We start from the raw sequence: 22,939 nt of genomic DNA on the forward strand, positions 1-22,939 counted from the left end.
CGGTGTCCTCCTCCAGGTCCTCTCGGTGTGTCTGCGGAGGACAAACTGTCCGTTAAACCGTTAAACCTGCTGCTTGTTAGCCGTTAGCATCAACACACACCGACATGTAAACAAACGACAAACTGCTAACGGAGCTAACGCGCTAGTTAGCACCAGAACTAGTCAAAACCGGTTTGAAGCGGATTAATTCGTCATGTTACCTGGACAGGTGACAGTGAGTCAGCAGGTGTGTTTGTCTCCGTGTGAACCGGAGGGACGGACATGTTGTTCCTGTCCCGGTGTTAGCCTGAAGTGTGGCCGGACTGCAGGCTCCTCGGGGCGGCCTGAGTCGCCGCCGCAGCCCGCCCCCTCTCCGGGCTCCACCAAACTTTATTAACAACCAAAATAAGTTTTTTTTTTTTTTTAAGGATTTTAACATGTCTCATTGTCTTTTATTATTATTGTTATTTCTGTCTACAAATGAAGATTTTGATCGGCTAAAGAAATAAAACGTTTTTAAAAGTTAAGCATTGAAATTAAAGCTGGAGTAGGCAGTTTTAGACTTCCGTGAGGACATGCGCAATCAGATCTTGTGCGAGCACACGAGAAATCACGGCACTTTACAGGAAATAACATTTGGTTTTCAAATTGAGAGCAATAAAAAAATGGACATGAAGCTCGAATGATGAATAAGAACATCCAGTGATGGAGTGAAACAGTACATTTGTTCAATGACAGTACTTTGAGTACAAGTTTGACACTTTACTTGAGTATTTGCATTTTCTGCTACTTTAAATTTCATGCAGCTTCAGTTGATTCAACTTCGTACTTCCACAACCATATTTCAGAAACATTACACCCGCGTGTAATAATGCAGAAATAAAGCTGGCTGGTTTACCTGCGGCAAATCAAGTTGGTCCTCTTTTTATTTCATGTAGATATTCAAAGATAAATGAAAAGTTGTAAAAGTTAATAAAAGCTTGTAATAATATTCTAAATTGTAAACTTTGCATGTAATAAGTTGAAAAATTAGTTACATTGGATCTCAAAAGTTTATAATGAGTTTTTATTTTAAAAATTAGTTAATATAAAGTAACATAAATCTTCACAAAAGGGTTAAAATTCTTCCATCCAGTAAGATCACAAACGTTTTTTTCTTATAAACAAAGTGAACGAGCTTTACCAACTCTGTCCTCTGACTCTGTGATCGAAGGACGAGTAATTTTCCCACCTTAAAAATACTCAGGAAAGATAGAAACACTTCATAATTGTACTGAAATGCAGTACTTGACTAAATGAACTCAACACCAGAGGCAGAAAACAAACATGAAACTGATAAACACATCGATCCACACCCACACACATACTGTCACATGACCGTGTGTGTGTGTGTGTGTGTGTGTGTGTGTGTGTGTGCGCGTGTGTGTTTGGTCGATGAAGTTTACAGGAAATCTTGCAGTGACCTCCAAACACACACATACACCAACATGTTTTGATAGCTTCAAAAGGCTAATGTCCCACAAACTGCAAAAAAAAGTAAAAATAAATGATGACTAATGAATTTCACTTCCACAGTCGTGTGTGTGCATGTGTGTGCGTGTGTGTGTGCATGTGTGTGCGTGTGTGTGTGTGTGTGTGTGTGTGTGTGTGTGTGTGTGTGTGTGCATGTGTGTGTGTGTGTGTGTGTGTGTGTGTGTGTGTGTGTGTGTGTGTGTGTGTGAGCCTCACCAACATCTGATCCTGATCTCAAACACCCACCTCCTGTGTGTGGTGGACAGAGGGTGGACAGAGGGTGGACAGACGGTGGACAGAGGACGCTCGGACTTAAGTCAAACAGAAAGTGGAGAACGTGTGTGAGCAGCAGGATGGAGGTTCTGAGGGTTCTGCTGGTTCTGGTTCTGCTGCTGGTCTCTGTGGAGCGCTCCGGTCAGTCTCTGTCTGTCCATCTGTCTGTCTCTCTGTTTGTGTCTCAAACTGCTGAACTGATTCAGATTGAGGCACAAAGACAAGAAAACATGATTTTCTTTATATTGTGAGATGATTTAATTTTTACATTCTGTATGTTTCTGGACTGTTTACACAGATATTTTACAAACAACAAAAACAGCAATTAATACGTGCAATAAAATTCATTAAAAAATATTCAAACATGTTAAAAGTGCAGAGTTAAAATATGTGAATAAAATGTAAATATAAATATATTAATAAATCTTTAATGTATATATATATATATATATATATATATATATATATATATGTTCAGTGTACAAGTGTAATGAAAATGTGTGTATCCAAAATGAGAAGTAAAAAATACACGGTTAGTAATATTTATAGTTTGGGCTATAAACATAGAAAAATGTTGCTATTTTCTCTCTTTTACTATTGTTTAAACATTATTATTAAATTATTATTTTATATATTTATTTGATGTGCAGATACATAAATAATAATAATAATTGTTATTATTATTACTATTATTAATTAAATTGAAGCAGTTAAAATAATAATAAATGTTACATAAATACATAAAGAGAGATTTGAAAGAAGAAACAGAGCCAAATATCTCTGCCTCCGTCTCTGAGATTTTTTCCTTTTTAATCATGAAGCTTCAAATTAAAAAGAGCCCAGAAACTGAGAACAGAACATGTTGAACATCTGGACAAAAAGAAACTAACTCTGAGTCAAGTTTTTGAAAATTTGCCTGAAACTTGTGAAACATTTGAGAACATGAACAAACTTTCCCCTCTGTCGAAATCCTGGAAACCACACACACACACACACACACACACACACACACACACACACACACACACACACTGTGGAAGTGAAATTTTATTGATCATCATTAATCTTTAAAAAAAACTTGAGCAATCTGGTTTGATTTTCTAATTTAACAACACACAGGAAATAAGGGAGGAAATTGTTAAAAAAAAAAAAAAAAAAAAGCTGCAAATTTGCCAAAAAAAGTGAATAACAAAAACAGACAAGAAAATGACCCAAAAAAGTAAAGAAAATAAAAACAAATGAATAGGTCATTTTCTCTGTAACACTTTACTTATTTTTTTGTAATTTGTGAGACGTTGTGCCAAACTGTTTCATCGTGTTTTTGAGAGAAATCAAACCATTTTTCTCAGAGTTCGAAAGGTTGTGAAGACGTCTGAACGCAGCAAAAGGGAAGTGAAGGGTTAAACACGTCCTGCTGTTTCCTGTCATTCTTCTGTTTACATGATTTACAAGTGTGTGTGTGTGTGTGTGTGTGTGTGTGTGTGTGTGTGTGTGTGTGTGTGTGTGTGTGTGTGTGTGTGCAGAGTGTGTGCGGTGTTTCGCTCGGTTCGACCCTGTCCAGGGTCGGTGTGATGAAGAGCTCGGTGAGGTGGATGAAGACGACTGCTGTCAGAACACGCAGTACGGTTACCAGGCAACAGACGGAGTGTGTCGGTCCTGTGGGTCAGTGCGCGCGCACACACACACACACACACACACACACACTCCCAGTCTGTCCACGTAGTCAGACCAGTGTAACCTGTGTGAGTGTGTGTGTGTGTGTGTGTGTGTGTGTGTGTGTGTGTGTGTGTGTGGTCAGTCCCCCGGTGTGGTCCCCCTGGTCGCCATGGTCACCATGTAACAGCCTGTGTGGAGAGGGAGTGACGCAGAGAAGCAGGAAGTGTTTCGGTATCGGCCAATCAGAATGCAACAACCCAAGAGACAAACTGGAGACGAAACCCTGCAACGGCACCTGCTGCGACGGTACACACACACACACACACACACACACACACACACACACACACACATCAGTCACTTTTTATTGATCTCTGGTACTGAGCGTGGTAAATCTCTGTGTGTGTGTGTGTGTGTGTGTGTGTGTGTGTGTGTGTGTGTCTGTGTGTGTGTGTGTGTGTGCAGTTAAGGGGTGGGGCCCGTGGCTCGCCTGGTCCCCCTGCTCGGTCAGCTGTGGCGGAGGTGGAGTCAGGAGGAGACAGAGACAGTGCTCCAGTGGTCCTGAGTGTCTCTCGGCCTGCAGCGGTCCCTCAGAGGAGATGGACAGATGTCCAACTCACACCACCTGTCCAGGTAACCTGCTTCCAAAGTGGACACTTCCTGTAAAAACAGGAAGTTGATTTTTAGAGGAAACAATGCATATGACGAGAGACTCGAGGGAGGGAGAGCTGACACAGGAGGACACAGAGGACACAGAGGACACAGAGGACGTCACATTCTGACGTGATGGGGCGCTCACAGAGTGTCAGTATTTGACAAGCTGTGAGAGAGAAAGTGTCTCTGTGTCTGTCTCTCTGTCCAACTGTCTCTAATTCAACTAATATAACATATAATAAATTCTCAAAAGGTTTTTAAAAAATTGGCAACTTTATTTATTTATTATTATTATTATCACCATCATCATCATCATCATCATCATCATCATCATCAGTGTTTTTAAAGAATTAAGGACATTTTTAATCTTTAAAGCTTTGTGGGGATTTTTTTCTTTTAAATTTTTCAGTGATTTTTCTTTAAAAAAAATGGACAATTTATTTCTGAAAAATTTTGATGACTTTTTTTTGTAGAAATCGAATCGAAATTCAAACCTCGGGGGGTTATCAATTTATCACAGCCAGAAACTGTAACAATACAAACCATTAATGGATTTTCACATTTATGAGGTCCTTGAACTCATCATGTTGGACGAACACTTCATGAATTTTCCCCGAATCACTTAAGGAGAAATATTTGTAGCTTCCAGGAAGGTAAAAAAAAAAACAGCCCCCCCCCCGATAAATAAAGAACTCTGTCTGTCTCTCCCTCTTTGTCTTTCTGTCTGTCCCTCAGTCCATGGTGGTTGGTCCAGTTGGTCCGGTTGGACTCAGTGTTCGAGTTCGTGCATCAATGACCTAGATAATGATGTCATCATCCCCACAAGAATGCGTTATCGCTCTTGCTCTAACCCCGTCCCCTCCAATGACACGGTGACTCCCGGGAACGATTGCCCCGGAGACGAGTTCGAGGACCAGGACTGCAGCGAACTCCCCAACTGTCCAGGTGAGACCATCGACAGGTAAGAACAAGCTTCAGTATGACAACGGAAACCTGACGTGTGCTCTGATTGGCTGTCCCTGCAGTGGACGGCAGCTGGGGGGCGTGGTCTCCGCCCGGGCCGTGCTCCGCCCTCTGTGGGGAGGGGCTTCAACTGTCCATCAGGAAGTGTGATCGTCCCGCCCCTAAATATGGAGGTCGACAGTGTGACGGGCCGAGCGCTCGCAGCTCCGTCTGTCACGGTCCCTGTCCCGGTAAACAATACAACACACAAAATATAAACATAAACAACAAAAACACACACAAAATATAAACATAAACAACAAAAAACACACACAAAATATAAACATAAACAACAAAGACACAAAATAAATAAACATAAACAACAAACACAATATATGAACATAAACAACACAACACACAAAATATAAACATAAACAACTAAACATAATAATAATAATAATAATTGTGTCTCTGTCCCTCTCTCTCTCTGTCCATCTGTCTCTCCCTGTCTCTGTCCCTCTCTCTCTGTCCGTCTGTCTCTCTGTGTCTCTGTCCCCATGTCAGTGGACGGGTTCTGGTCCGGTTGGTCCAGTTGGAGCGATTGCTCCTCTTCCTGTATCCCAGCAGGCCGAGCTCCCACCAGGTCTCGCCATCGCTCCTGCTCTAACCCCGCCCCCTCGACCAGCCCGCCCGGCAGAGGTTGCCATGGTGACGCCAGAGCGACAGAGATCTGCAGCCACCTTCCTCACTGCCCAGGTACACCTGTCTGTCCCTCCCTGTCTCCGTCTTTTTGTAGGAGCCCCACCCACCAGGTGTCATCCTAGAAACAATAACTGTCTCCGTCTCTCTGTCTGTCTCTGTCCCAGTGAATGGAGGGTGGGGTTCTTGGTCTCCCTTCTCTTCCTGTCCGGTTACCTGTGGGGTGGGACTTCAGGTGTCCCTCAGAAGGTGTGACAGCCCCGCCCCCAAACATGGCGGGCAGTCGTGTCCAGGAGAGGGCCGTCGGACCAGCGTCTGTAGGACAAATGTCCACTGTCCAGGTACCCGCAGCACAACTGTCTCTGACTGCATGACTGTCCGCTCAGATCAAACCGACCAATCAGATGTGTGTTTGCAGTGGACGGGACCTGGTCCGAGTGGTCGCCGTGGAAACCATGTAAATTCCCGTTTGGTGCGAGAGAAATCCGCTGCCTGAACCGCGGCGGGAGCCAGACCCGAGAACGCCAGTGTCTCCACCGGGCACACAACGGGTCCATCTGCAACGGGGACGCCCTGACCGAGAGACGGGTCTGCTACGATGTCAGCAGGTGTCACCGTGGGTGATACACACACACACACACATAAACAGTAACAGACACACACTCACACACACACACACACACACACACACAAACAGTTACAGACAGACAGACACACACACACACACACACACACAAATACATATATAAACAATAAAACACACATAAACACACACACACAAATAGTAACAGACAGACACACACACACTCACACAAATACATATATAAACAATAAAATACACATAAACAAACAGATACACACACACACACACTCACACGCACACACACATAAACAGTAACAGACACACACACTCACACACACACACACACATAAACAGTAACAGACACGTACACACACTCACACACACACACACACACACACACACACACACAACTATTGAGACTGGTCCTGAATAGTTTTTTCGTGGGATGGATTATCTTTAACAATCGACTTCACCATCAGCCAATCACAGGCTCTCTCTCTGTGTGTTTGTGTGTGTGTGTGTGTGTGTGTGTGTGTGTGTGTGTGTGTGTTGCAGTGAAGGGCACCTGGGAGGGCTGGGAGCCGTGGAGTCTGTGCACGCCGGCCTGCGGCGGAAACTCCAGACGCTTCAGGAAGAGACGCTGCACACCTGATTACAGCGGCTACAGGTGAGTTAATGCTGACCCGGCCAGCAAGCTTTGGTTCTAAAAACGTTCCAAGAATGTCACAATGTAACCGATGCAATGTTTAAGTAATGTTTGCAGCGGCAAGTTTTCTTAAAGTTCAGGTAACGTTCTCTGTAAACATAAAAAAATGTTTTATTGCTTTTTTTGTCTGTTTGTTTTTTGACATATCATGTTACGTTACATTTTCATCTAAAAAAGTTCTGTAATCTCAGTCCTCAATAACATTTTCTGAATGTTGTTTTGAAAACGTTCTTCCTTTGTTCTCACGTAACATTGTGGGAACGTTTTATAAAGAACATTATCTGATTGGTCACCTCTCGACATCACCAAAACATCCTCAGTGTTGCAGTTTAAACGTTACGTTTTGGTCAACATTTAACCTCACAGGAACATTATTTAAAATGAGAGACATCCTTAAAATGTTCTTTGAACGTTAGATTAAAATGTTTTCTTCAAAACGTTATTGCAACAATGTTGTGAGAACGTTTCCTGCTCGTTGGGGAACAGCAGACTGAGAGGAGAACCATCAGCTGAGTGCAGAGCGGTGAGGAGACTCACACTAACACAGCTACTCTAACAGAAATGTGTGTGTGTGTGTGTGTGTGTGTGTGTGTGTGTGTGTGTGTGTGTGTGTTGTCAGTCCTACCATCGGTCGTCTGAAGGAGCCGGCAACGTTCTTCGGGACTCCACTGGCCGACTGCGGCGCGGCACCTGACGGCGGGCAGAAGGTTGAAATTCAGCCGTGTGTGAATGTTCCCGCCTGCACCTAAAAACCTGCTCAGCCGTGACTTTAAAGGGACAGTTCACCCAAAAGTGACGGTGAAGTTTTATAACCGGCGGAACGCTGCCGCAGGTCGACGGGGTAAAGCGCTCGTCTCCCAAACATCGGACCTTTTTCACTGCAGACATTTTGACATCGTAGGAAAAGCTGTATTTAATTACGTTAACGATGGCTGCGTTCCATTTCGGCGAGGCGCTGGTGCTGTGCACGCTGGCTGACTGACGCACTGAAGGGAACTGAGCCACCGTTGATGTGTCACCGGTGCTTTTCCTCCTTTACCTGTGCTGACACGTCAACATGTCTGCAGTGAAACAGCAAACCGCTCGTCATCATTTTCTTTTTATCTCTTAGATTTAACGTCGATAAAAGCTTTCAGATGCAGCTCCGGACATCCGACTCCGACCTTTGACACGAGTTTCTTATTTCAGAGAAGTTTGTTTTCGTGATGGTTCACGTGAAGTCAGACGAAACATGCTCAGACTCGTCTTTCCAGAGTGGTAAAACTTTCAGACGTGATCTTGTGAAAAGACTTATTTTGTTAATGTTTTGACACTTCAGATTGTGTGCATCCTGCCGAGAAAAAGCAAGCAGCTCGACCGGCTTACGATGGTTAAGCTGGACCAGCTAAAACCACCAAAGACCAGCTAAGACCACCAAAGACCAGCTAAGACCAGCTAAAACCATGAAAGACCAGCTAAAACCACCAAAGACCAGCTAAGACCAGCTAAAACCATGAAAGACCAGCTAAAACCACCAAAGACCAGCTAAGACCAGCTAAGACCAGCTAAAACCATGAAAGACCAGCTAAAACCACCAAAGACCAGCTAAGACCAGCTTCCAGCATGAGCTGTTTTTTGTCAGCAGGGTGCAACCTTTGGAGGTTATTGAGTATTTTCCATGTTTTTTTTAAAATAAAGTTTCTTCAAATTTGAAATGATAACTCTCTTTTTTTCATTACCAGTGTGGTACAGTGTTGCCTCGAGTCGACGCACCCAAAAAAGTACCCCCAAAATGTTTTCCTAAAAATGTCTTGATATGATGTTTATTTTGTCTGTTTTGTGACATTTCTGTCATAAAGGGGGGACAGGCAGTTAGGTTAGGTTAGTTATTTTCAAATGGTTTTTACTCGTTGGTGCGTGTGTTGGAGCGTGTTGGGCTGCTCGCTGCCTTCTGATGATTTTGCAAGAAATCAAACCAATTTGCTCAGGTGTCAAAGGGTTAAATGACGGACCTGAATACTTCTACAATCACCCTCATTTACATGTCGATCACGTGTTTCAGAGAGACGTGACAGAGCGAAGGCGTGGGACTCACCTCAGCTGGCAGAGCGGCTGATGAGCCGGCCCGCGGGGGGACGATGGTTCAGTCCTCAGGGCAGATTCAGATCAGAGCAAACACTGATCAGCTCCCTGAGATCTGTGATCGGCTCCACAGGCTGTTGGTTTAGTGTCTCCGCTCACTTTCCGAAAACATGTCAATCAGCAGCAGACGCTTTCAATCACACACTCACATACTCACTACGCCTGAGGGTCACAGAGGGACGCCTGAGGGTCACAGAGGGACGTCTGAGGGTCACAGAGGGACGCCTGAGGGTCACAGAGGGATGTCTGAGGGTCACAGAGGGACACCTGAGGGTCACAGAAGGACACCTGAGGGTCACAGAAGGACACCTGAGGGTCACAGAGGGACATCTGAGGGTCACAGAGGGACGTCTGAGGGTCACAGAAGGACACCAGAGGATCACAGAGGGACACCTGAGGGTCACAGAGGGACATCTGAGGGTCACAGAGGGACGTCTGAGGGTCACAGAAGGACACCAGAGGGTCACAGAGGGACGTCTGAGGGTCACAGAGGAACACAAAGGGACACCTGTTGGTCACAGAAGGACACAGAGGGACACCTGTTGGTCACAGAGGGACGTCTGAGGGACACTGGGGGTCACAGAGGGACGCCGAGGGACTCTGGATACTGAGCGGCGTGCGGCGGCGAACAGACGCGAGTGATTCGGGATGTTTCCGAGTGAAAGTTGGGAGTCGTGGGAACCCGAGTGTGTCTGGAGGCTGGAACAGGTCGGACCCGGTGAAAAACCAACAGCCTGCAGAGCAGAACACACAGCTGCTGAGTGAGCGTCACCTGGGCTGTTTACTCTGAGACGCTCACCTGCTCGCAGCTATGTACCCACAATCCCGCCGCCGCATCATCACGTCTGATCAGAGGAATATTTAACATGAGGGACGTCTCATCAGGAGAATAAAAGAGAGACGAAAAGGTGCTTCAGCTCACAGACGGAGGAAGAGGAATATCTGAGGTGAGTTCTCCTGATCTGAGGTCATGAGGTCATGAGGTCATGATGTCACGTCTCTGCAGGTGGACACCTGAGGACACACCTGTCTGTGTCACATGTTCCAGGTCAGAGGTCACAGATCCAGACAGACAAACATGCGTCCTGCTGCGGTGTCCGCTGTCCTGCTGCTGCTGCTGCTCCACGTCCACGATTGTAAGACGGACGGACACACACACACACACACACACACACACACACACACACACACACACACACACACACACACACACATTTTCTTTATGTTCCCAGAACGTTCTCTATAAACATCAAAAAATGTTTTTAATAAATGTAAAAAAAATATATTGTTAATATATCACATTTTCATTTTTAAAAAAAAGAAAAGTGTGATCTCAGTCCTCAAAAACACGTTCTGACTGTTGCTTTAAAAACATCGGAACATCATTTGAAATGATAAACATCCTTAAAACGTTCTTTGAATGTTTTGAATGATGTTTGTTTTGAATGATGTTTCTGTGAAACATTATTACAACATATAGGCAACGTTTGTCAGTGTTGTGGGAACGTTTCCTGCCCGCTGAGGATAATCCCTTTGGATGCTTTTTTACACATTACGCCAAAAACATTTTTTTAAACTTGGTGTTGATGATTTTCAAAGTAAACGTGCCTTCCAGACTTAAAAATCACAGAAAAGGTTTAAAGGAAAAAAACAAGTCAAAATATTTCAAAAATCACACAAATTTTAAAAGAAAAGAAACTTAACAGAATTTTTTAAAATGCCACAGGTTTAAAAGAAAAGAATCATGCAAAAAAAAATAAATAAATAAAAATAGCCTTTTCTTCTTTTTTAAGAAATCATGCCTGGAGATTTTTTTTTTTTTTACATATTTTTTCTGATTTTTTTTAAAAGAATTGTTTTTTAAGAAAGAATTTTTTTTTTTTTGATTTTTTTTCTTAAATTCTTTTTGGCAATTTGTGTTCTTTAAACACTTTGTTTTATTCTTTATTTTTTTAAATGTAATTGAATTAAATTGTATTTCCATTAATTAAAGATTTTATTTTATTTTATTTTTTTATATTTTGAGTGATTCTTAAAGAAAACATGCCATCCAAACCTGGAGGCCAGCCAAGATAAAAACTGCCAAAATTACAAAATTTGTCACAGCAAGAAACTGTCAAAAAAAAGAAAGAAGAAAGAAAAAAGAAAAGAAGCAATTGTTGGATTTTTCAATTTCCAGTATATATATATGTACAGATACTTAGCTGCGGGCTGCTGCGTTAAAGCCGGTGTATTTTCGCAGCTCTGGCATCTCTGGCTCGGTCTAACTGCCACCAGAATTATCGTCCGCGGTCCTGCAGGGACGGATGGGTCCGGCTGTCCGACAGCCAGTGTGTGAAGTACTTCGCTCTGACTAAAACCTTCACGCAGGCGGAGGTGACGACACACGCGACACATAAACTCATCCCGTTCAGACGGCGAGCAGCGGTATCGCTGACGTGTTTGTTGGTTTCAGAGTTTCTGCGCGGGTCAGGGAGGTCATCTGGCGTCCGTTCACAACAGCGCGGAGAACCATCACGTGTTCTGTCTGAGCTTGAGGAGCTCCAAAAAATCCCCGACAACCAACGACCATTTCTGGATCGGAGGGAGTGGCAAAACCTCGGTGAGCAGCAAAAGCTTCAGCTGAAGTAGTTTAATGTAGTACTTTTACTCAAGTACTCCACCTCAGTCCAAAGTCAATGTACTTGTACTTAACCTCGGTATTCCCATCTTATGTAACTTGTAGTCCGCTATACTTCAGAGAAGAGTTTTGTACCTTTTACTGCACTACGTTTCTGTGGACAAATTTCAAATTTGAAAATGTCACATTGTTAGTACTTTTACTGCAGTAAAGGATCTGAATACTCCCTCTGCTGATGAAAGCTGAAGATGTTTTATGATCGTTAACCGTTTTCTTTCCTGAAGACGTCCGGCTATAGATGGACCGACGGCTCCACGTTCGGCTTCGCCAAATGGTTCTACGGGAGTCCGCAACATCGCAGCGGTCACAACTGTGTGGTGGTGAACCACGGGAGTGAGTAAAGACCACACACACACACACACACACACACACACACACACACACACACACACACACACTCACATGGGTGTGTCAGATTTAACACACCATCAACACACAGGATTTTAGGACATTTCTAGGATTTTAGGACATTTTTCTGAATTTAGGATGTTTCTAAGATTTCAGGACATTTGTCAGATTTTAGGACACTTCTGGGATTTTAAGACATTTCAAGGATTTTTGGATGTTTGTATGATTTAAGGGCATTAGGGTCTTAGCCAGGCCTTCGGTCGGGGGCTCTGTTTTGATGTGTTTCATGCACTCTGGCACCTTATGGACACTAAAAGGACAAAAATAATTCACAGTGTCATTCGCTTTATTTTTATTGTCAATTAGAAAATGTTTGGGGGGCCACCAGGGGTCCTGTCAGGGGCCAGATATGGGCTGTGGGCCGTATGTTGAGTCTCACTGCTGTAAATGATTGTGTGTGTGTCACACTGAGATCGTCCTCAGATCAGAGTCCGAGTCCTCGGGCGTGTTTCCTCAGTGAAGCGGACTCGGCGCTCAAACACTTGTCGCGACTCTAAATGTGTTTTTTTTTTTCAGACTGGGGCGACTGGAATAACGCCGACTGCAACAAGCCGAGGAACTTTGTGTGTGTCAAATCCGGATGACGTCCTGAGTTGCAGATTACTGTTAATAATCAATAATCAATAAGAGAAAGTGTCTTAACTCATTAAAGATCAGTCACCGTGTTGCTGCCTCTGCTTCTTTTCATCGTCGTACTTTAAACATTTATGATTCACTTTAACTCACTTCAGCTTTTACCAGCACAAAATGTCTCATGTTCAGTCAGTCCAAACTAATGTGAAGAGGAGCAGACAGGTGATCCACAGATCAGGCGAGTCCAGGTGTCGGGGATCAGGTGTGGGTCTATGTCTCAGAGATCAGGTTGGTCCAGATCTCAAGGATCAGGTGGGTCCAGGACTCCTAATGCTCTGCAGGGCTGATTAGGAAGGAACAGGTGTGGAGAGGACATCGCGTGAGCAGGACTGAGACTCTGAGGACATCTAGAGGGCAGTTGGATGACAGCAACTCTGTGGAGGGAATTGACAGGACATGGGGACAGGGACAGGGACAGGGACAGGGGCAGGGAGTCCTCTGGAGCTCGCCTGAACTCTGTGGAAACAAGCATGAAGTGGCCTCGATATGAAATTAGTTGTTCACGATTAAGAGACCGTTTAGAGTTTTTACACACAAAATGTATTTCTTTTATTTCCTTTTTATTTATTTAACCTATTTTATTCATTATTTATTTATTTATTTCCTTTTATTTGTGGGTTATATCGCTGTTGTTGTTTTTGGTCTGTTTGTTTGTATTTTTTAATCTTTACATTAAGCGCGCTGCATCAGACATAATGAATGAATTTAAAGGCAGAGCAGCAGCATGTGGAGCTCCTCAGGGCTCCATCCTCGGGCCTCTGCTGCGTCTTTCAGTGTCTTCCTCCTAAATCGCCCTGTTGGGCTTCATTTCACAACTGTTAGGTGCTCGCTGTGCCCGTTGACTGTGTAACTTCCTCTGATGTTGAGTAACAGCTGATCGGAGCAGATGAACTCGTTCACTCTGCCGACTTTAACAGTAAACACCTCCATATTTGGGAGGAATTTTGGGGGTGTCATTGGTAAATATTCCACTGTCACAGCTCGGCTGTTGGGAAACAACAAACACAGTCACCGTTCAGGCTGACTTCTTTATTTCTGCACGCCAGAGGTATTTCAGTAGACTCTTTTATTCTTGTTATGTACTTTTATTTTTTAACTTTATTATTTCATTCTCTGTGTGAGACATTCAGGTGATTGTCAGTATTATTTTTTTATTCAAACTAAAGAAATATTGTATCCTCATACAACGGTCTGTATGATATCCAACGAATTAGCACCACATGATCGACAATACATCCTGAACTTAAAGTCAAGTGACAAATATAAAGTTACAGGGATTAGATTTACTAAAAAAAATATGGTGAGGATGAACCTTACAATGACTCAAAGTTCGCACGGTACCACACACCGCTCACCCAACCCATCAAACGTCACCTCATGTTCTGTGGATATTTGATGTCGACATAAAACATGCTACGTATCCTCCTGCGTCTGTTGTTGACGTTCAGAGACGGCATTTAAATTTACGCCTGTTTAATGCATTTCGTCTTTTCAAAACACACTTTTGTTTTGACACGAAATGTACAGTTGACAGTGGATGCCTCCAGGACGCCTCCCTGGTGAGGTGTTCAGGGCACGTCCCACCGGTAGGAGGCCCCGGGGAAGACCCAGGACACGCTGGAGAGACTACATCTCACAGCTGGCCTGGGAACGCCTCGGGGTCCCCCGGGAAGAGCTGGACGAAGTGGCCGGGGAGAGGGAAGTCTGGGTTTCCCTGCTTAGGCTGCTGCCCCCGCAACCCGACCCCGGATAAGCGGAAGAAAATGGATGGATGGATGTACAGTTTCTGTTCCTTAGATGCCCTCTTTTTCAAAATGAACTAACATCAGTAAAACACAGCTTTTAGGAACTAACGGCGAGTTATTATCAAGTTGAGCTACGTCACCTGTGTAGAATTCAAAGGTGGCTTCACACTATGATACAGCCAACCACTTACAAAATCAGTACAACACCTCATATTTACGTTTATTTCCTTGTGTGTGGTTAACTGACCTGACATTCATACAGGAAGACAACTGCAGGCTCCTGGTTAAAAGTCCTGTGTTTGTTGGGCCCTCTGCCCGTCCAACGAGGACTGCACAGCTCCGTAAGTTGGCCAGCGGTGTTTCAAATCGTCCCACTGCGTATCATACCGCCTCCAAACGATGGCTTTTTTTCGTCTGTGTCTGACGTGGAAACCACCGGCAGAGCGGTGGTATTTGACGACTTCAGAAAGAGACCCGGTGGGTGTTTTGTGGCCGATAAACTGCGTTGATCTGCCTCCTTAGTGGAGCGCACAGGATCATCTTTACCCCCGTCAGCACATTGGTCACATGATGGCAGCTTTCCAAAATGTGTGGCTCATGCATGAATTACGTTTTCATGATTATATGAGCTAAATTTTGGTGTATTACGTTTGATTGGAACACAGAGGGCGAGCACAGCCGGAGAGAAAACATCAAGTTCGATATCTGTGATCTCAGACCAAAGAGCTGGACTCACTTCACGTGAACTTTCTGAGAATCGCTTCTGCCCCGACGTTCAGTCCTGACGACGTCTAATAAGTATCAACATCGTACAGCTTCAGAAATGATTGTCTGTTTCTCCCAACATTTCCTGAGCTGCACCGCATCCAGACGAGCGACCTCATCAGTGTCGAAATTAAAGGAGAGAAGAGGTTTGAACATTTCATTTCGGAAGAGTTAAAGAAAGAGAGTCTGAAGCTCTAACCTGCGGTTCTTCCGCACATCAGAGCCGTCAGGGTTAATCTGTGGTCATCAGTGAGTCTGCAGCTTCAAACTTTCACTGATAAACCGCAGAAATGTCACTCTGTTTCACTTCCTCCTCAGCGCTGATTCAGAGGAACATGGAGGAACAGAGCAGGGCGGCATGTCGACATCTTCAGAGCAAAACACAAACGGCTGGAGTGGGTCTCTCTGATGAGATGATTAACCCTTTCAAACCAGAGTAATTTGGCTTGATCTCCAAAAATACTAGAAGTCAGTGAGCAGATTAGCAAGAAATTAATTATTTAAAAGGACAAGAAAATCAGCTAAAATTAGAAGAAAAACAAGCAAAGAAAATGGGGACGTAAATAAAAATAATTTAATATGATGAACACAAATCTCTCAACGCTCATTTCAATAGTTTAGAAACACTCTGAGTGCCGCAGCGACACAAAGTGGAGCGCTGTTAGAATTAACCGTTCAGTCATCCAGAGCGCCGTACTCTGGGAGTGTCAGAGCGACTCTGGGTGCTCTGCCAGAGACAGGTGACAAAGGTGGGATCTGAGGAGGCCAACCAAACAGTGATCTGCCCACACAGTCTGGAAAATTGCTGTTATCCAAAAAATCATCTGTTTTACATTCACTTTTCTGATGGCCTGGAACATTTATTTGTATACGTATACATTCAGATTTTTGTAGAAACTTCATGAGACTCAACTTTGATAGAAAATGTGAATTCTTGGTGTTTCAAGACACATTTCCAGATTCCAGAAGCTTTAAACTACAAAACATGCTTTTGTTTGAACAGAGAAAGCAGCTGCAACTCGGCTCTGAGCAGAGGGACGGTTCTCTACAGACTCCTAAACAGAGGGGACGGTTCTCTACCAACTCCTAAACAGAGGGGACGGTTCTCTACCAACTCCTAAACAGAGGGACGGTTCTCTACAGACTCCTAAACAGAGGGGACGGTTCTCTACAGACTCCTAAACAGAGGGACAGCTCTATCGATCTGTCGACAGAGGGACGGTTCTCAACCGACCTTTAATCAGAAGGACAGCTCTCTACAGACCCATCGACAGAGGGATGGTTCTCTACCTACCTGTCCACAGACCACAGCGCTCTGGCCTCCACCCATTATATCCTCGTGCCTCAACAGACAGGGACCAAAAATGGGGACAATAAGAAACACAAAAAAAACGTTCTAATGTCAACGGACATGAAGTTGACTGAAGCGGATTTCAATGGATTGAAGTGGACTGAAGCAGACTGAAGTGGACTGAAGCGGACCACTTGGTGGAGACAGGTCTTCAGTCCTGTATCAGAGTGGGACGTCCGTCTCTGAGCAGAGCTGTAGATAAAGTTGTGTTGGGACGATGAGGAGGTTAAAAAATCGTAGATGACAATCGTGAAAAAGTGATGACTGAAAGTGTCCTCGCAGCTCTGCGGTTGAGTAACAGCTTGATGGAGGAGATAAAGCGTCCTCGGCCGGCTTGCTGTCCATATTTAGTCAGGCGATGAAGGGTTAACACGCAGCGTGACGTCTGTAGGAGGAAAGCTGACGGTATAAAAGCTGCAGTGTGTGTGAACGTTACACTCCACCGCTGAACGCTGTGCAGACCTCGGACCTCAGGTACCACTTTTTATCCTCCTGAACACTGACAGGAGCTCTGAAATGGTTAATTAATACTGTGTTTATTAACATGATTTGATCATGACTCAGTGTTTAAACGTGCACGACAGATTATTTTTAACAAGTTATTATTATCATTTGCAGTTTTATTATAGCACCAAATAATCTGTGTAATGTTTGTCTACATTTTACAAATGGATTAAAAAGTTATAGCATAACTAATAGTGAGTCATCACTAATTTTAATTTTAATTTTCTGATTTGTTACCTTCGAAAAACCCTTTGAAACCTGGAGAATGTTGGCTTGATTTCTTTCAAAAAAACAGGAAAAGATTCATAGGGAACTAGGTAAAAACAGTATGTTAAATTATTTAAACTATACATTTAAAATCATGTTACAGAATTGTTATAATATGTAAGCACTTCTTGGTTATTTTTTTCTTTTTTTCAGGTACATTTCTTTAATACTTATACTTTTTACTAATTTCTTGCTCATTTCTGGGTTGTTTCTTTTTAAGTCGCCTTCTTTCCATGTTTTTCAAGTAAATCAGGCCGATTTTCTCAGGTTTCAAAAGCTTAATAAACTTTAAATGTTCCAAAGATAATTATTATGAAGTGTTACCCAACTGAATGATGGACATTTACAGTTTTTCTTTATCTAAATTATAGATAATACCTGAAAGAATTCGGCTTCACCTGTAGCTGTAAAGAAGAGAAGTGACTCCTTCAGAGAACAGGTGCAAACAATGCTGACACCACTGATACGTCCGAGCCTCTGAAGGGAATTTTCACTTTAGTCCATTTTCATTTTTTAAATCAGTCTTACATTTGTCTATAAAGTCAAATAAATAAGGGAGCAGCTGAGGAAATCTAGAGGATGGTTTGAGGACATGAAACAATGGTTCATCTTACCGCATAACTTTTTGTAAAATATCAAACAAGCTATTGTATGTGCATAACTTTTTTATAAGATATATGTGCATTACTTTTTGTATTATATGAACTATCGTAATAAGTACAAACAGCTGTATGTGGATAACTTTTTCTAGGATATATCAACTGTTGTAAGATGTATGAACTGTCATATTTATTTAACTTTTCATCGGCTATACAAACAGTTGAATGTGCATAACCTTTCATAAGATATACAAACAATTGTATGGGTATAACATTTCATAAGATATACGAGCTGTCTTCAGATTTACAGTCATATGTGCAGAACTTTTTGTAAGATATCGTATTAAAAGCTTTGCACATACAACACTCCCTCTGATATGTGATGAAAAGTTTAGGTTTGCAGACACAACCTCACAGAGACTAAAAACAAGCACAGGGACAAAATGACTTAAAAAAAGACCTGAGATGACTCCATGTCATGTTGTCTGTGTTGCAGTCATGGCGTTCTCTCGGCTCTCCGCCTCAGCGGTGTTGGCTTCAATGATCTTTCTTCTCTACTGGACGACCTCCTCAGCTCGGTCACATGACCTCTCGGCCCCCCACAGGGTGAGGAGAGACATGCCTTCCGGCACCAGAGAGAAAGTGTCAGCATCTGTGACTATGTTGAAGGAATCCCTGGCCGTCGTCAAAGACGTGGTAGGAAAGAGTAACACAAGGACCGTGTCAGCTGTGATAAAGAGTATCGCCAACTTGGCCAGCTTGGCGCCCGGTATCACAGGTCTGGTCTCCTCTTTTCTCAACCTGGTCTTGATCTTCATCCCTCAAGACAACCCTCTGACGGAGCTCAGGGCGGGCTTTGCTGAGGTCAACAAGAAGCTGGACTCGCTCTCCGTCCAGATCTCTAACCTGGCGACTGACGTGGAATGGTTCAACTATGCCAGCGTCTACTCTCAGGACGAGGTCCGCATCCTCAACGCCTGGAAGAAGTTCAATGAGTTTCGTGAGAACAGCGAGTTGACGGAGAGCGAGGACAACAATCTGAGACTGGCCGAGGTTTTCACCAAATACTACGAGAACACGGCAACCGAGGCCAGCGTGGCCAACCTCTACCACTACCTGACGGTCAGCGACATGTCGCTCAGCGGGAACCTCAACCTCCTGCTGAGGAAGAAGTTTAAATGTGATGTCCGTGAGATTGGCAGATATAACCTGTACTTCAGCAGTCTGCTGTGGAAGGGGATGTTGCTCAACCAGCTCTACTGGAAACTGATCGGCCTCCAACAGGCGGGCATCAATGCTCAATACACCGAAATGTTTAAGAACGTCTCCAGTGCTCAGATTTCGGCCATCGAGTTCTGCGTCAACAACTACCAGCAATACCTGCAGAAGGACGTGGAGGAGATTGGCAAAGCTCTCGATCCCAGCAACAAGAGAGTCGTGGCTGAGGAGGTGAAAAACTTTCTGGATAAGAAGTACTACTGGTACTACTGGGTGGTTCTGGTCTTCAACTCCGACACAGACCAGGATTACTATCACGTGTTCTTCAGTGAAGTCATTAAAGCCGAAGCGAATCCGATCACCATCGCTGTGAGCTATGTTGAGAAAGGAGGGGAGACTTACAGAGACGAAGTCATAAAGGCAGTGAAAGACTGTAACCCAATGAAAACGCCCCCGTTTGGTCCATTCCTTGCCCCCGACTTTACGCCGTGCAAGATCATCCTGCAGCAGATCCAGGACTGCAATATATTGGTGCATGGAGTTCCCCTCAGAGAGTACGTTAAGAGCACATATGCTACTAACGATAACGACTGGCTTGAAGCCCCTGACAGCATGATGCACTTGCAGTGTAAGACGGGTAGGAACCTCTACTCTATGTCCATTTTTTACTCTCGAACCGTCGACCCCTGCCCCGCCAACCAATGTGAGAGAGGAGAGTGCAAGAGGCTGGGCAAATCCAGTGAACATCTGTGCGAGTGTCCCGACAACTACTATGGAGACAGATGTGAAACGGAGCTGGAGTCCAAAGACATCCCGGCGATCAATGCCGGCCGCATGGTGCCCGACATCACCACCATCAGCGCCAAACTGAAAGCCATGGAGACGAAACTGGACGCCATCCTTAACAACACGTGCCCCGCCCTGTAACAAACGCAGCTGACCTTTAATCGTCACGTCCAGAGCGTTCACTTAACTCACCCACTCCTGAGACCTGGGACGACTCATGTCCAACGCATTAAAATAAAAAAAAATTAAAATAAAAAATTACCAACACACTGATTCCACTTCTGGAGTGAAACATCATTTTTTAAAAAGTATTTCTATATCTGAAATTAATATGATTTTGAAAATGTTTTGATCGTTTAATTTTTTTTTAATGTCTAAACCCCGAGCCAGCAAACACTCACCAAGAATTCACAAACTTGCAATATTAATAAATGTCTGTGCAAAAATTCACTAAAATCATCAATGAGATATATTTTTTATGAAAATGTTGTGAATTTTAATCAGGAACAAAAGAGGTAAAGCTTTTCCTGAAGACTCGACTCGTTTCCCGATTTCCAAACAAACGTGTGAATGCTGCTCGAGTTTTGCTAAACTTTCCAGTTTTTGATAGAATCATTAAATAAATTTGCTGCCTGGTGAGTCACAACCAAAACAAACTCCTAACACCCCCTAAACCCAAACTAAATAAAAAGCTCTTTGATTTTCATTAACCCTTTAAAACCTGGATTGACAGCAGTTCCCTTGTGCTGCCTTCAGAGGTCCTTCACAAGTCAAACTGTCAGATTTCCTTTGAACACACGAGGAAAAACACAATGAGCAACGTGGAAAGAGAAATCCTGAAAACTGCAAGAACTTTGTAGATTTCTTTTTTTTAAGAAGTCGAAAAATTTTGAAAATTGAATGTTTCAATTATTACATATTTAAAAGTATGTTACAGAAGTATCGTTTATTTTTATTTTTAAAATTTCACATATTTTTTAATTACTTAATGTCCCTCTCTCCTTTCTTTTTTTTCAATTTTTTTGTTATTTTTTTTTGTTTTTTATTTTTATTTTTTACTTTTTACAAATTTCTTACTAACTTTCTCTTAAGTTGCTCATTGTTTTCTTCTCATGTCTTTTAAAGATATGCAGCAAAGTGGCTCAGGTTTTAAAGGGTCAACAGAACCCTAAAACGTGTCCTCAATACGACTGCTGTGAATTTTTTAAATATATAACTTTTTGTTGACTCAGATTGTCAGATTTTCCCTCTGACATTCATCATGTTGTTGAAGTCGGCCCGTTTTACATTTTAACTGTCAAGACTTTCAACTTTTCAATTATTTTCGATCAAACTAAGTAAAGAGTGAAAATCAAAAACTGCAGCCTAAAAATCTTTTTGTCCCGGTCCTCAAGAGTGATTCATTCTCTCCACATCAATCTACATTAAACATCCCATAATAACAAAAAGAAAACTGCATTTTAGAAATGTTTGCAAATTTAGTGACTACCAAGCCAGCAGTTTGTGGTTCTAAAAATGTTCTGATAATGTTCAATACAATGTTTAAGTAAAATTTTCTTTTCGTTCCCAGAACGTTCTTTTTAAAGTTCAGGTAACATTTCACGTTACATTTTCATCTAAAAAAAAAAGTTCTGTAATCTCAATAACATTTTCTGAATGTTGCTTTGAAAACGTTCTTCCTTTGTTCTCATGTAACATTGCGGGAGCGTTTTATAAGAAAAAACATGCTCTGATTTGTCACCTCTCAACATCACAAAAACGTTACGACTCACAGGAACATTATTTTAAATGATAACATCCTTAAAACATTCTCTGAACGTTAGATGAAACTTTTTATGCATAAAAAACATAAAGATCCTTAAAATAATAAAGAATCTGCATAAATAAAGGTATTTGAACTGAGTGATTTTTGTGTATCAGCTTTAAATCAAATGTTCTGATCATTAATCAATAATCAAAGACACTCTCTTTGCTGAGTCGGTTAAATTGTGGACAGTCTTTGAACAAAATGACGAAATAAAGTAAAAACTGATTAAACTTTTCAAATTTTGTCGTCTTCTTTCTTTTAGATTTGAATCTCCATGATCAATGATCAATGATCAATCACAGCTCAGACGACTCATTAATAAATCAGATTATTAGATATTTACGGTCCTCAGTGAATGGTTTGATTCGACTAATGTGTCACCAACAGCACGAACCGATCAAACATTCAGTCACATTTTACAGTCATTGATCGATATTATTTATTTATTATTTTAAACTGCTCTGCATGTTGAGAGCTTTATTATTATTATCACAATTATTATTTCTAATTTATTCACTGAGGTAAAGGATCAGAGTACTTCTGCCACCTCTGGAAATATTAACGCGATTTTTTTCTGTTTTCCCAATCACTCAAATGTTGTTTCTTTTTAACCCTTTGAAACTTTGGCAAATTGGCTCGACTTTAAAAAACACAAAAGAAGAACTGAGACGTTAAATGTTAAAAGAAAAAAAAAGAAGAAAACCAAACAAGCAGAAAACAACCAAACAGATGAAACAGTTAATAATATTAACACAGAATAAATATAGATACAATGTTAACAATAATAATCGTTATTAACAATAATAATAGTGGTGAGGGCAGTACCTGAAATAAAATAATAATAACTATTAGTAGTAGTTCTAGTAGTACTAGTATTGGTAGAACTAGTTGTACTACTACTACTACTAGTAGCAGTAGTGGTACTACAAGTAGTGGTAGGAGGAGCAATACCTGAAATGAAATAACAATATTAGTATTAGCATTGGTAGCATTACTTCTAAGTAGTAGTAGTATTAGTAGTATTGGTAAGAGTAACTGTAGAAGTAGTAGA

At 42.4% G+C, this 22,939-nt stretch overlaps 3 protein-coding genes across 3 annotated transcripts; all 3 read left to right on the plus strand.

The window, feature by feature from the left end:
• The first annotated feature begins 1,746 nt into the window (after positions 1–1,746).
• LOC121964045 (properdin-like) lies at positions 1,747–8,698 on the plus strand. Its single transcript, XM_088069320.1, has 11 exons — positions 1,747–1,905; positions 3,288–3,426; positions 3,563–3,726; positions 3,886–4,053; positions 4,810–5,019; positions 5,100–5,267; positions 5,581–5,772; positions 5,883–6,056; positions 6,134–6,331; positions 6,854–6,965; positions 7,624–8,698. Exons 1-11 carry the CDS (start codon positions 1,845–1,847, stop codon positions 7,751–7,753), a joined length of 1,716 nt encoding a protein of 571 aa, XP_087925446.1. The 5' UTR covers positions 1,747–1,844; the 3' UTR covers positions 7,754–8,698.
• An 863-nt stretch (positions 8,699–9,561) lies between these two features.
• Positions 9,562–12,878, plus strand: LOC121963911 (galactose-specific lectin nattectin-like). Its single transcript, XM_088069336.1, has 6 exons — positions 9,562–10,072; positions 10,174–10,261; positions 11,368–11,501; positions 11,581–11,727; positions 12,030–12,138; positions 12,730–12,878. The coding sequence occupies exons 2-6, from the start codon at positions 10,204–10,206 to the stop codon at positions 12,795–12,797; spliced, it is 516 nt and encodes a 171-aa protein (XP_087925462.1). The 5' UTR covers positions 9,562–10,072; positions 10,174–10,203; the 3' UTR covers positions 12,798–12,878.
• A 4,185-nt stretch (positions 12,879–17,063) lies between these two features.
• Positions 17,064–21,572, plus strand: LOC121938160 (uncharacterized). Its single transcript, XM_042481439.2, has 3 exons — positions 17,064–17,181; positions 17,850–17,917; positions 18,574–21,572. Exon 3 carries the CDS (start codon positions 18,576–18,578, stop codon positions 20,220–20,222), a length of 1,647 nt encoding a protein of 548 aa, XP_042337373.2. The 5' UTR covers positions 17,064–17,181; positions 17,850–17,917; positions 18,574–18,575; the 3' UTR covers positions 20,223–21,572.
• The last annotated feature ends 1,367 nt before the right edge of the window (positions 21,573–22,939 follow it).

The sequence above is a fragment of the Plectropomus leopardus genome, chromosome 18 (genome assembly GCF_026936395.1).
Source record: "Plectropomus leopardus strain MGB_pleo_1.0 chromosome 18, ASM2693639v1, whole genome shotgun sequence".
NCBI classification, from domain to species: domain Eukaryota; kingdom Metazoa; phylum Chordata; class Actinopteri; order Perciformes; family Serranidae; genus Plectropomus; species Plectropomus leopardus.

Excerpts from the sequence above, each read along its gene's own strand:
- LOC121964045 (XM_088069320.1), top strand. The coding sequence starts at position 1,845 with ATGGAGGTTCTGAGGGTTCTGCTGGTTCTGGTTCTGCTGCTGGTCTCT. Across the intron at positions 5,020-5,099 it reads CGAACTCCCCAACTGTCCAG|TGGACGGCAGCTGGGGGGCG; the intron begins GTGAGACCATCG and ends CTGTCCCTGCAG. Across the intron at positions 6,966-7,623 it reads CCTGATTACAGCGGCTACAG|TCCTACCATCGGTCGTCTGA; the intron begins GTGAGTTAATGC and ends GTGTGTTGTCAG.
- LOC121963911 (XM_088069336.1), top strand. The coding sequence starts at position 10,204 with ATGCGTCCTGCTGCGGTGTCCGCTGTCCTGCTGCTGCTGCTGCTCCAC. Across the intron at positions 11,502-11,580 it reads AAACCTTCACGCAGGCGGAG|AGTTTCTGCGCGGGTCAGGG; the intron begins GTGACGACACAC and ends TGTTGGTTTCAG. Across the intron at positions 11,728-12,029 it reads GAGGGAGTGGCAAAACCTCG|ACGTCCGGCTATAGATGGAC; the intron begins GTGAGCAGCAAA and ends TCTTTCCTGAAG.
- LOC121938160 (XM_042481439.2), top strand. The coding sequence starts at position 18,576 with ATGGCGTTCTCTCGGCTCTCCGCCTCAGCGGTGTTGGCTTCAATGATC.